Source organism: Phyllobates terribilis, unplaced genomic scaffold (genome assembly GCF_046119375.1).
Source record: "Phyllobates terribilis strain yellow unplaced genomic scaffold, ASM4611937v1 Scaffold_8__6_contigs__length_399053987, whole genome shotgun sequence".
Lineage (NCBI taxonomy): Eukaryota > Metazoa > Chordata > Amphibia > Anura > Dendrobatidae > Phyllobates > Phyllobates terribilis.
In genome coordinates, this window is record NW_027362768.1 from 358912879 (window position 1) to 358926013 (window position 13135).

General features: G+C 46.1%; 1 protein-coding gene across 8 annotated transcripts in view; it reads left to right on the forward strand.

The window, feature by feature from the left end:
• The window catches only part of MITF (melanocyte inducing transcription factor), a 257774-nt gene that overhangs the window by 144035 nt on the left and 100604 nt on the right, over positions 1 to 13135 (forward strand). For 4 of the 8 annotated variants that reach the window (XM_073644732.1, XM_073644734.1, XM_073644736.1 and 1 more), the window contains exon 2: positions 8590 to 8839. In XM_073644732.1, the coding sequence (XP_073500833.1) occupies positions 8590 to 8839 (250 nt within the window). The remainder of the gene's footprint in view (positions 1 to 8589; positions 8840 to 13135) is intronic. The other 4 variants (XM_073644733.1, XM_073644735.1, XM_073644737.1 and 1 more) reach the window with 1 other exon arrangement.

Below are 13135 nucleotides of genomic sequence, written 5' to 3' on the forward strand. Positions count from 1 at the left end.
GAAAAAAGGCTGAAAGGAGCGCTTCTGAGGAGGGAGGAGGGGAAGTAAAGCCAACAAAACACTTACACTAAATAGATATCTTGATTGAACGTGGACAACTTTGTTACAGCTCAATTAGCCTGCTGCTACCAGGTCCAAACATCCAAATCAGGTGCCGTATTGTAAGACAGCTGGAAAAACAAACAAATAAGGAGCGCCAGCCGACGAGCACCGTAGGTCCACGGTAGGGGAGTTGAAGGATTGAAGCTCCACTTACTTTTTAGGGGGGAGAAAGATTCCTTTCGACCCCTTCTTCCAGGTCAACCTCTCCTCCTCGCACACTGAGCAATGCAGTGGAAGTTAAACCATATACTGGAGTGATTGCCAATCCAGCCAGAGACTCGCAGAAAGAATTTAATAGATAAAAATACTTTTACAACTCAATAACAGATCAATAACAAATAAACAAGCAGAGCCCTGTTTGTTTATTTGTTATTGAGTTGTAAAAGTATTTTTATCTATTAAAATCTTTCTGCTCGTTGGCTGGCGCTCCTTTTTTTTTTTTCAGCTGTCTATTGTGAATGATGGATCCTGTGTTATCTACTGTATATAGAGGTGTTATCAGTCATTGTATAGGAGGAGGTAAGCTGTGATATCACCTATTGTGAATGGTGGATCCTGTTATGTACTGTATATAGAAGTTATCAATTTTTGTAATCCTGTCTGCAACTATAACGCAAAACAAAAAAGAAAGTGTAAGTCAAATATTAGCATTTACTCTACTTGGGGTAAGGCTATTAGTTAATGGTTTTGTTGAAGTTGACATATGACAATGTTTTCAATGTTATAATGGAAAAAGATGCAAATCATTATGTGTAATTCATGAGATGATTGATTCTTTACAGTTTTGGCGCAGGTATAGGAATACTTTTGCAACAATTTTGTTACTTATTATTTCTCAAATGCTAGAAAAATAAACAAGGAATCAACTTTACAAACATATCCTAATATTGTGTGTATGCAGCTCCTATGCAGACCTGTGTAATTGCAACTTCTAACCAAGCCTTGCGTATAGCCTCCTCCTGGAGTCTTGTGTTCCTCCATGTTCTTGATAGATACATTTAATTAAAAATATAGCAAGTTTGCAAACAGCTTTTAACCATAGACACACATAGTTTTGCATAAGAGCTGCTTACAAAAATACAAACGAGATATTTCTCATAAAAAAAATAATATTCTAGATGTAGAATTTTTATAATTATTTTGAATGTATTGGAGAAATAAAAAGAATTGTGGCAAAACGACCCATACCCCATATAAGAGCACATGGATGCGGGAATCTTACTTTCTCGCCTTTTTGCAGTCGGACAATATGGAATATGGCACTAATTAACCTCCACGTTATAGAAGAACTATCTTGGTACCTGCAGCTTATTTGAATTTCACTTTTTTTTCATTGTTAATTGCTTTTTCTTTTTTTTTTAATATTTTGCGAGTATCACAGTCAATGACTTGTCTTGAGCAGCTAATTAGTGCGATTACTCCATCGCTGCTTTAGCCTCTGAACAAAGGTTTCTGTCCTGGTTTATCAAAAGGATCAGACACTTCGGGAATGTTGTGACCTGACAGGTCTTAAATAACAAGACAATCTCTTACCTCGGAAAATCGGCTTTTGAGTCCGACCGATTCATTGTTTGATCTTACCTTCAAACGGAGAGCGCAGACCCTTCTCCTTCAGCGCGTTATGGGAAGTCAATGAGCAACGCAGAGGTTAAGGTTCGCCGCGTAGCCGCCAGGGTGACAGATTACGGACTGTGCACTAAGATGTGTTTGGCGCAGTCTGTTATATATCCAGATTTTACAGACGCGCTCTTGGCTTCTAATTAGCAGGCGAATGTGACGATGGATGTGGAATTGTTTGGGAAATATCAGAATTCGGCTTTGCGGTGAGAAGTCTGACACTGTGTTAGCAAAACTGTTAAGGATCTCGGTGGTTTTTCTAAATATACTATGTAAGAACATCAGCAGGAAGTTAAGAAGAGGTGTACTGACTTCCTGCCAATACCATCTGTGGAGAGGTGACCTTAATTGCGTGTCATGTTAAAGGGACTCTGTCTGTTTAAAACACGCACAAGTGCTCAGTGCACCATGTCATGTTCAAAAGTGTAAGTACCGGCGCTCGGTGCACCATGGTGTGGTCAAAAGTGTAAGTACAAACGCTCGGTGCACCATGGTGTGGTCAAAAGTGTAAGTACAGGCGCTCGGTGCACCATGGTGTGGTCAAAAGTGTAAGTACAGGCGCTCGGTGCACCATGGTGTGGTCAAAAGTGTAAGTACAGGCGCTCGGTGCACCATGGTGTGGTCAAAAGTGTAAGTACAAACGCTCGGTGCACCATGGTGTGGCCAAAAGTGTAAGTACAGGCGCTTGGTGCACCATGGTGTGGCCAAAAGTGTAAGTACAGGCGCTCGGTGCACCATGGTGTGGTCAAAAGTGTAAGTACAGGCGCTCGGTGCACCATGGTGTGGTCAAAAGTGTAAGTACAGGCACTCGGTGCACCATGGCGTGTTCAAAAGTGTAAGTACAGGCGCTCGGTGCACCATGGCATGTTCAAAAGTGTAAGTACAAACGCTCAGTGCATCATGGTGTGGCCAAAAGTGTAAGTACAGGCGCTCGGTGCACCATGGCGCTTGGTAAATATTTAAGTTCAGTGCACTATGGCATGGCCAAACATTTAATAACAGATGCGTTGTGCACCATAGTGTGGTCAAACATTTAAGTACAGGAGCTTGGTGCACCATGGCATGACTATATATTTAAGTACCAAGCTTGGTGCACCATGGTGTGGCCAAACATTTAAATACAGGAGCTTGGTGCACCATGGCATGGCTATATATTTAAGTACCGAGCTTGGTGCACCATGGCATGACTATATATTTAAGTACCAAGCTTGGTGCACCATGGTGTGGCCAAACATTTAAGTACAGGAGCTTGGTTGCCGATAGCATGGCTATATATTTAAGTACTGGAGCTCGGTGCTCCATGGCATGGCTATATATTTAAGTACCGAGCTTTGTGCACCATGGCGTAGCCAAACATTTAAATACAGGAGCTTGGTGTACCATGGCATGGCTATATATTCAAGTACCGAGCTTGGTGCACCATGGTGTGGTCAAAGATTTAATTACAGGAGCTTGGTGCACAATGGCATGGCCATATATTTAAGTATCGGAGCTCGGAGCACCATGGCATGGCTATATATTTAAGTACCAGCGCTCGGTGCACCATAGCATGGCTATATTTTTAAGTACCGGAGCTCGGTGCACCATAGCATGGCTATATATTTAAGTACCAGAGCTTGGTGCACCATGGTGTGGCCTAACATTTAAGTACCGGAGCTCGGTGCTCCATGGCATGGCTATATATTTAAATACAGGAGTTCGGTGCACTATGGCGTAGCGAAAGTGTAAGTACAGTAGCTCGGTGCACCATGACATGACTATATATTTAAGTACCGGAGCTCGGTGCACCATGGCATGGCCAAACATTTAAGTACAGTAGCTCGGTGTACCAAAGCATGCTCAAACGTGTAAGTACAGGCGCTCGGTGCACCATCGTATGGCCAAAAGTGTAAGTACGGGTTCTCGGTAGACCATGGCATGGCCAAACATTTAAGTGCACCTTCTGACCTGGTTGTTTCCTCTCTATCTCCACTCTTTTTCCTCTTCTTTGATTGACAGCTCTGGCTTTATAGAGCCAGAGAAAGGGCAGAGATAGATGGACAACCAGTAGATGGGAAAAGTGCACTTAAATGTTTGGCCACTCAAGGGGTGCACCAATCGCCTGTACTTGGTTTGAACACTCATTCTGTGCCGATATAGTCCCATTAAAGGGCTGATTGTTGCCTCTAGTAGTCTGCAGCTCCTGCTGAAGAGTTCACCACTGATCGGCTGTCACCTGAGGTTTGTGACCACCACAAATCTTAATATTAACTCCTACTTGCCAACTTTCAATGACTGTCTTTTTGAGTTTAAGTTACTTCGCCCTATCAACAAAACCACTTACCTCCACGTTTTTTTCATGCCTCGTTTCTTTCCCTATGAATTTGCAATTGCAGAATGAGGCCACTTTCACACGGTCAGTATTTGGTCAGTATTTTACATCAGTAGTAAGTCAAAATCAGGAGCAGAACAATCAGAGGAAAAGTATAATAGGAACATGTCACCACTCCTGATTTTGGCTTACAAATACTGATGTAAAATACTGACCAAATACTGAATGTGTCAATGTAGCCTGAGCCTTCTTCTGGTCAACACCAGAAACATTCTAGAGGTGCTGGTTTACCGGAGGTAATGGGAGGCTTCTTCTTTCCCAGCGCTCCCAGAAGTCCATTATTTTATGATTGATGATGGTTTGACCTCGGGGACCTCTTCTGATCCTGAAAATATGTGGGTACAGCGCTGTTGTGCTGCTGCTTCTCCTTTACTGTCTTTCTTCTACGCAGTGGTCTCTGTCATCCGAGTGTGCAAGGATCTGTAGTGAAGCTCCACATGGAGTTGGCTGCAGTTCCCTGCATAGGCAGAAGCATTACTGTGCAGGGAAGAGTGTCTGGGCGATTTCCCAGCTCTGCCAGAAGTCCATTATTTTATGATTGATGTTAGTTTGACCTCTGGGATCCCTTATGATCCTGGAAATATGGGGTCATCCGAGTGTGCAAGGATCTGCAGTGGAGCTCCACATGGAGTTGGCTGCAGTTCCCTGCAAAGTCAGAAGAGTTAGAGATGAAAAGCAGCGGCCTCCCTATCATAGGTTAGGAGGGGTCTCAAAGAACCATTCTCGGTTCACCATACAATTTAAAGGAATTGACTGGCAAATAAAAAATATTTTTTACAAAATGAACCTCTCGATTTCATGATGGTTTCTTCTTCATAGTCAATTGATGATGCCACAACACAGGGACCGCTGCAGCTAATTACTGCTTGACAATCTTTTGTCCTATTTCTGCTGATAGGATGGGGGGCGAGGCTCCTGCTGCAGCCAGTAGATGAACAGGCAGAAAGGGCAGAGCGGGAGGCTCCTGCTGCAGCTAGTAGATGAACAGGCAGAAAGGGCAGAGGGGGAGGCTCCTGCTGCAGCCAGTTGTCTTACAGGCAGACAGGGCAGAGGGGGAGGCTCATGCTGCAGCCAGTTGACTTACAGGCAGACAGGACAGAGGGGGGGGGCTCCTGTTGCAGCCAGTTGGCTTACAGATATACAGGGCAGAGGGGGGAGGCTCCTGCTGCAGCCAGTTGACTTACAGGCAGACAGGGCAGAGGGGGAGGCTCATGCTGCAGCCAGTTGTCTTACAGGCAGACAGGGCAGAGGGGGAGGCTCATGCTGCAGCCAGTTGACTTACAGACAGACAGGGCAGAGGGGGGAGGCTCCTGCTGCAGCCAGTTGACTTACAGGCAGACAGGACAGAGAGGGAGGCTCCTGCTGCAGCCAGATGACTTACAGGTAGACAGGACAGAGAGGGAGGCTCATGCTGCAGCCAGTTGACTTACAGGCAGATAGGGCAGAGGGAGGAGGCTCCTGCTTCAGCCAGATGACTTACAGGCAGACAGGACAGAGAGAGAGGCTCCTGCTGCAGCCAGTTGACTTACAGAAATACAGGGCAGAGGGGGAGGCTCCTGCTGCAGCCAGTTGACTTACAGACAGACAGGACAGAGGGGGGAGGCTACTGCTGCAGCCAGATGACTTACAGGCAGACAGGACAGAGAGGGAGGCTCCTGCTGCAGCCAGTTGACTTACAGACAGACAGGGCAGAGGGGGAGGCTCCTGCTGCAGCCAGTTGACTTACAGATATACAGGACAGAGGGGGAGGCTCCTGCTGCAGCCAGTTGACTTACAGACAGACAGGACAGAGAGGGAGGCTCCTGTTGCAGCCAGATGACCTACAGGCAGACAGGACAGAGAGAGAGGCTCCTGCTGCAGCCAGTTGACTTACAGACAGACAGGGCAGAGGGGGGAGGCTCCTGCTGCTGCCAGATGACTTACAGGTAGACAGGACAGAGAGGGAGGCTCCTGCTGCAGCCAGTTGACTTACAGACAGGGCAGAGGAGGAGGCTCCTGCTGCAGCCAGTTGACTTACAGGCAGACAGGGCAGAGGGGGAGGCTCCTGCTGCAGCCAGTTGACTTACAGATATACAGGACAGAGGGGGAGGCTCCTGCTGCAGCCAGTTGACTTACAGGCAGACAGGGCAGAGGGGGAGGCTCCTGCTGCAGCCAGTTGACTTACAGATATACAGGGCAGAGGGGGAGGCTCCTGCTGCAGCCAGTTGACTTACAGATATACAGGACAGGGGGGAGGCTCCTGCTGCAGCCAGTTGACTTACAGGCAGACAGGGCAGAAGGGGAGGCTCCTGCTGCAGCCAGTTGACTTACAGATATACAGGGCAGAGGGGGAGGCTCCTGCTGCAGCCAGTTGACTTACAGATATACAGGACAGGGGGGAGGCTCCTGCTGCAGCCAGTTGACTTACAGGAAGACAGGGCAGAGGGGGAGGCTCCTGCTGCAGCCAGTTGACTTACAGGAAGACAGGGCAGAGGGGGAGGCTCCTGCTGCAGCCAGTTGACTTACAGATATACAGGACAGAGGGGGAGGCTCCTGCTGCAGCCAGTTGACTTACAGGAAGACAGGGCAGAGGGGGGAGGCTCCTGCTGCAGCCAGATGACTTACATGCAGACAGGGCAGAGGGGGAGGCTCCTGCTGCAGCCAGTTGACTTACAGGCAGACAGGGCAGAGGGGGAGGCTCCTACTGCAGCTAGTTGACTTACAGGCAGACAGGGCAGAGGGGGAGGCTCCTGCTGCAGCCAGATGACGTACAGGCTGACAGGGCAGAGGGAGAGGCTCCTACTGCAGCCAGTTGACTTACAGGCAGACAGGGTGGAGGGGGAGGCTCCTGCTGCAGCCAGATGACTTACAGGCAGACAGGGCAGAGGGGGAGGCTCCTGCTGCAGCCAGATGACGTACAGGCTGACAGGGCAGAGGGGGAGGCTCCTACTGCAGCCAGTTGACTTACAGGCAAACAGGGTGGAGGGGGAGGCTCCTGCTGCAGCCAGTTGACTTACAGATATACAGGGCAGAGGGGGAGGCTCCTGCTGCAGCCAGTTGACTTACAGATATACAGGACAGGGGGGAGGCTCCTGCTGCAGCCAGTTGACTTACAGGCAGACAGGGCAGAAGGGGAGGCTCCTGCTGCAGCCAGTTGACTTACAGATATACAGGGCAGAGGGGGAGGCTCCTGCTGCAGCCAGTTGACTTACAGATATACAGGACAGGGGGGAGGCTCCTGCTGCAGCCAGTTGACTTACAGGAAGACAGGGCAGAGGGGGAGGCTCCTGCTGCAGCCAGTTGACTTACAGATATACAGGGCAGAGGGGGGAGGCTCCTGCTGCAGCCAGATGACTTACATGCAGACAGGGCAGAGGGGGAGGCTTCTGCTGCAGCCAGTTGACTTACAGGCAGACAGGGCAGAGGGGGAGGCTCCTACTGCAGCTAGTTGACTTACAGGCAGACAGGGCAGAGGGGGAGGCTCCTGCTGCAGCCAGATGACGTACAGGCTGACAGGGCAGAGGGAGAGGCTCCTACTGCAGCCAGTTGACTTACAGGCAGACAGGGTGGAGGGGGAGGCTCCTGCTGCAGCCAGATGACTTACAGGCAGACAGGGCAGAGGGGGAGGCTCCTGCTGCAGCCAGATGACGTACAGGCTGACAGGGCAGAGGGGGAGGCTCCTACTGCAGCCAGTTGACTTACAGGCAGACAGGGCAGAGGGGGAGGCTCCTACTGCAGCCAGTTGACTTACAGGCAGACAGGGCAGAGGGGGAGGCTCCTGCTGCAGCCAGTTGACTTACAGGCTGAAAGGGCAGAGGGGGAGGCTCCTGCTGCAGCCAGTTGTCTTACAGGCAGACACAGGATAGTAAGGATTAATAGAGAGGACTTGGCTAAGCTATCGAGACACACAAAGAACATTTATTCATATTATTTCTCAGTTTAAATTGTAGTTTCAGAAAAAGATAGAATCAAAGAAAAAGCGGAAATGAAGAGAGGAGAAGCTGTTTTTTGTGCATTTTTCAAATGTTTAGTGTTTCCTTTAAGTGCCATTCTCTTTGGACATCAATTTAGGTTAAAAGAGTCTTCTAAAAATAAGCTTATTACAATGTGTCCTGAAAATGGGACCCTGCATTAATTTTCCCGCAGTGCCACCACTGGAGAAATGAGGTATTACATGCAGGTAGTTCTTGTAGTGCATGAACAGGTCTGGTCCTCCAGATAGAGACCCTCTTTGTAACTAATTAATGGAGGGATTATAATACCTTTTTTTTGGAGCAGGTAGTGAGTTAGTGTGTCTTTTAGAATGACTATGTTGGATTGTGTTGCATTTCCTCATTTTCGGGAAATACACTTTCTTGGCCAAACTGTAGACAGGACAGAAAGCCGGTTGAGCGGTTCAGTGTGTGAATGGTTTGGAGCTATAGCGGCCAGTGCAGACCCCCTTTTCCCCCCATGCTTTGTGCACAGCGATAATGTTCCCAATTAATTAGGAGTCTATCTCTTTGCCTTTTTTTTCGCAGCAGCTCAGCAGAGCATCCAGGAGCGTCCAAGCCTCCACTAAGCTCCTCCAATATGACATCACGGATTTTGCTACGCCAGCAGCTCATGCGTGAGCAGATGCAGGAGCAGGAGCGTCGTGAACAGCAGCACAAGCAGCAGGCGGCTCAGTTCATACAGCAGAGAGCAACAGCCAGTCACACATCAGCCATCAACGTCAGCGTGTCCTCCAGCCTGCCAGCCGCTGCCCAGGTACCAATGGAAGTTCTCAAGGTAGGTGCCCTCCTATCTCACTTTTCTCCGGAAAATCTATTTAACCTCCTAACACCTTAGATTTTGCTTACCTGTTACCCCGGATCACGCGCTCAGTGCCTAAAGGATGCATCCTCGAAGAATTAATTGGCTACTCAGCTTTGCTACATCTATCCATTGTTGCATAAAGTTTTGGAGAGTTCTGCCCTTATATCCAAATTACTTTTAATGTTCTTTTGCAGATCATTTTTATAATATATATATATATATGTAGCAGTGCCGAGTTGGTTAATTGCATCATTGGTTGGCGCTGAATTAATCAGATGTAGCAGTGCTGATAGGATTGGCAAAACTTAACTCATTCCATGTAGCAGGGCTGAGTTTGTTCGGCAATGTTGTCGTTTACCCGATGAAGCAGTGTTGAGTTTATTGCATGCAGCGGGGTTGATATTGTCAGATGTCATTGGCTTGAGTTTATCTCATGTAGTAGAGATGAGTTTGTCATGTACGGTGATAATGCTGGATATGTGTTGGCAGGATCCATAGATAAGCTACTGTCTATGTGGGGGCTGATACCTAGAGAGCATGCATAGCAGGTAGGTTGGATTTAACCCATGCTGATACCTAGAGAAGATGCATGGCAGGTAGGTTGGATTAAACCCATCCTGATACCTAGAGAACATGCATGGCAGGTAGGTTGGATTTAACCCATCCTGATACCTAGAGAACATGCATGGCAGGTAGGTTGGACTTAACCCGTCCTGATACATAGAGAACATGCATGGCAGGTAGGTTGGATTTAACCCATGCTGATACCTAGAGAACATGCATGGCAGGTAGGTTGGATTAAACCCATCCGATACTGTTTAGTCTGGCCATAGGTAGCCCCAGAGGAGGTTTGATAACCAATCATATCGATCCTCTGCCTCCCAAAGCAAGTGAGCATGGCTGCTTTTACATAGGACTGCCCCGAAGAGTGAAATGACGACTTCAGCTCTGCTACATCCATAACTTGCGTTTATTCCTGCATCTTATAGCATAAGTGTCTGTGCACGAAAATAACGTAACCACCTGCAGGGAGGATAACACTTTTACCACGGGAGTCATCTGAAGTGTAAAACTGCGCTCACTGGCCTCTGTCTTGTTAAAAAGCCGCGATTTAGAGGATTAGTAATGTCGGTGCGAATATTTCACCTCATATTGCTAAAATCAGTGAAACTAGTGACAGTTCTGGGTACATTTATGGCATTCTGGTCTGTTAAGAACCACAAATCCCAGCGGACACTGTTAAACGCATTTGATTTGTTGAATAGTAGTACGGCCCTGTGCACACCTGTCGGTGACTTCTGTCCCAGGTGTGCACCGGATAGAAGAATTACAGCCGCGTAGTCTATCAATATGCCATACATTTTAGTGCTGTGACAACCCCTTTAAATGGTCTCTTGTCGTTTCATCCAACTTTGCACCAATCAATAGTACAAAATAAAATCTGAACATTTGTAATATGTCTTATCAGAGAAATGTGGTTCTTTCTCCACTTATGAGCCACTTTTCCTCACCCTGCCTCCCGAACTCATCATATACTCTGACAAAATTGCTAAAATCTGTCTTGAGCAAGACAAGATCGACGGACAACTCACTGAGGATCAGGTTACAGCTGCCTAAGTGTTTCTCTCACTTAGAGCTGGATTCACAGCTACATTGCTCAGTAGTGCTATATTATACCCTCCATGATGCTGCTTTCCACTAAGTGTTTTATATCACACCAGAGCTGTATTTACCGCTGTTAAGTAATAAGCTAATAGGTAATGTAATGTATGTACCCAGTGACTCCACTGTAGAATAGTGAGTGCAGCTCTGGAGTATAATACAAGATGTAACTCAGGATCAGTACAGGATCAGTAATATAATGTATGTACACAGTGACTGCACCAGCAGAATAGTGAGTGCAGCTCTGGAGTATAATACAGGATGTAACTCAGGATCAGTAATGTAATGTATGTACACAGTGACTACACCAGCAGAATAGTGAGCACAGCTCTGGAGTATAATACCGGATGTAACTCAGGATCAGTACAGGCTAAGTAATGTAATGTATGTACACAGTGACTGCACCAGCAGAATAGTGAGTGCAGCTCTGGAGTATAATACAGGATGTAACTCAGGATCAATACAGGATCAGTAATGTAATGTATGTACACAGTGACTGCACCAGCAGAATAGTGAGTGCAGCTCTGGAGTATAATACAGGATGTAACTTAGGATCAGTAATGTAATGTATGTACAGAGTGACTGCACCAGCAGAATAGTGAGTGCAGCTCTGGAGTATAATACAAGAGGTAACTCAGGGTCAGTACAGGATCAGTAATGTAATGTATGTACAGAGTGACTGCACCAGCAGAATAGTGAGTGCAGCTCTGGAGTATAATACAGGATGTAACTCAGGGTCAGTACAGGATCAGTAATGTAATGTAATGTATGTACAGAGTGACTGCACCAGCAGAATAGTGAGTGCAGCTCTGGGGTATAATCCAGGATGTAACTCAGGATCAGTAATGTAATGTATGTACACAGTGACTCCACCAGCAGAATAGTGAGTGCAGCTCTGGAGTATAATACAGGATGGAACTCAGGATCAGTACAGGATCAGTAATGTAATGTATGTACTGAGTGACTGCACCAGCAGAATAGTGAGTGCAGCTCTGGAGTATAATACAGGAGGTAACTCAGGATCAGTACAGGATCAGTAATGTAATGTATGTACACAGTGACTGCACCAGCAGAATAGTGAGTGCAGCTCTGCAGTATAATACAGGATGTAACTCAGGATCAGTACAGAATAAATAATGTAATGTATGTACACAGTGACTGCACCAGCAGAATAGTGAGTGCAGCTCTGGGGTATAATACAGGATGTAATTCAGGATCAGTACAGGATCAGTAATGTAATGTATGTGCATAGTGACTGCACCAGCAGAATAATGAGCGCAGCTCTGGAGCATAATACAGGATGTAACTCAGGATCAGTACAGGATAAGTAGTGGAAAATATTTGCAAACTTACTTTTAATGCAGATTTTATTAGTATATATTTTCTAAAACAATATTTAAAAGTGGCTATACCTTTAAATATCATACCTGAAGATCCCACTCTTTTCCTTACTAGTTTTCAAACAATTATTTACATCACAAGATTTTACCTGCATGAGCGTTCGCTTCTTACAGTCTCCGAGGATAGTTTTACTCTGAAGTGTGATTTATATCACCTCGGTCTTTTGACTATGAGGACCAGGTATAGCCAATTTATCCTACGTGTCCCAGGAAACCAATTTTTCTGCTTTTACTTCTTTGCCTCTCTACAAAACTTACACCTAAAGTTTTTTTTTTAAGTTAAATTCGCTCTATTGTTCCCTGTTATCTGCCAGACTAACTGTATTGGGATAGTGGACGGGAATTGCAGAATGCTCCTTGTCCCTTTGATCGCTCCTGTTCTAAAACATTCCAGAGTAAAAAAAAATTATAGTGTGCATATTTGACTATTATTTTTTCCAGAAAGTTGTAGAGGGTGCGGACTTTAGGTGTAGTGGTCCTTTAACTCCTCGTAGCCTGTTTGTAGTTTTGCAGATCGTCATTGCAATTTCTTCTTCTTTTTGTTTGTAACTCAAATGAGTTGTTGGCTACAGAATCTTTCATTCCTTTTTAGATGAGAATCGGCAGGAGCTTGTTAGTATCTGGGCACCACGGGGACATCTAGCTTCCTAATTACTGGAAAATTCTCCATGCTTAAGAATAGATTTAATTTCACACATTGAGATTTAGACCAAAGAAAGTAAAAAGGCAAACACAATGGATCTTTATCGAGGAGAAACGAGATCAGGCTCCCTCTTTGGAGACAATAAAGACGGATTATATGGGCGGAAGTAAATACAAACACTTGTGTTATGGAGAAATGGCTGATTGTTCCTATACTTTGCATTGAGATTCAATTGGGTAATTTATTATTTCTGTTGTTTTAGCCCTATTTAAAAAAAAATATTCAATGAATTATTAATATTGAATTTGCTTTAGTTTTATTACCTGGACACTTTTTTTAAAAAACTCCAATCTAGTCCCTAAGCGGCATAATGTTATGGATCAACAGGTGAGGTGGGTTCTCTACGCTGCAGGTCGGATGAGCAGCACGGATCGGAAGCGTTGGTGCAGCGAGGAACAACTTAGTTAGATATGCCAGACGGTTTTCATACAAGTTGAGGGAAAGACTAAGTGCACAACGAAGAGAAGAGGGGGAGGAAGCCCAAACACTAGGGAAAGGGAGAGT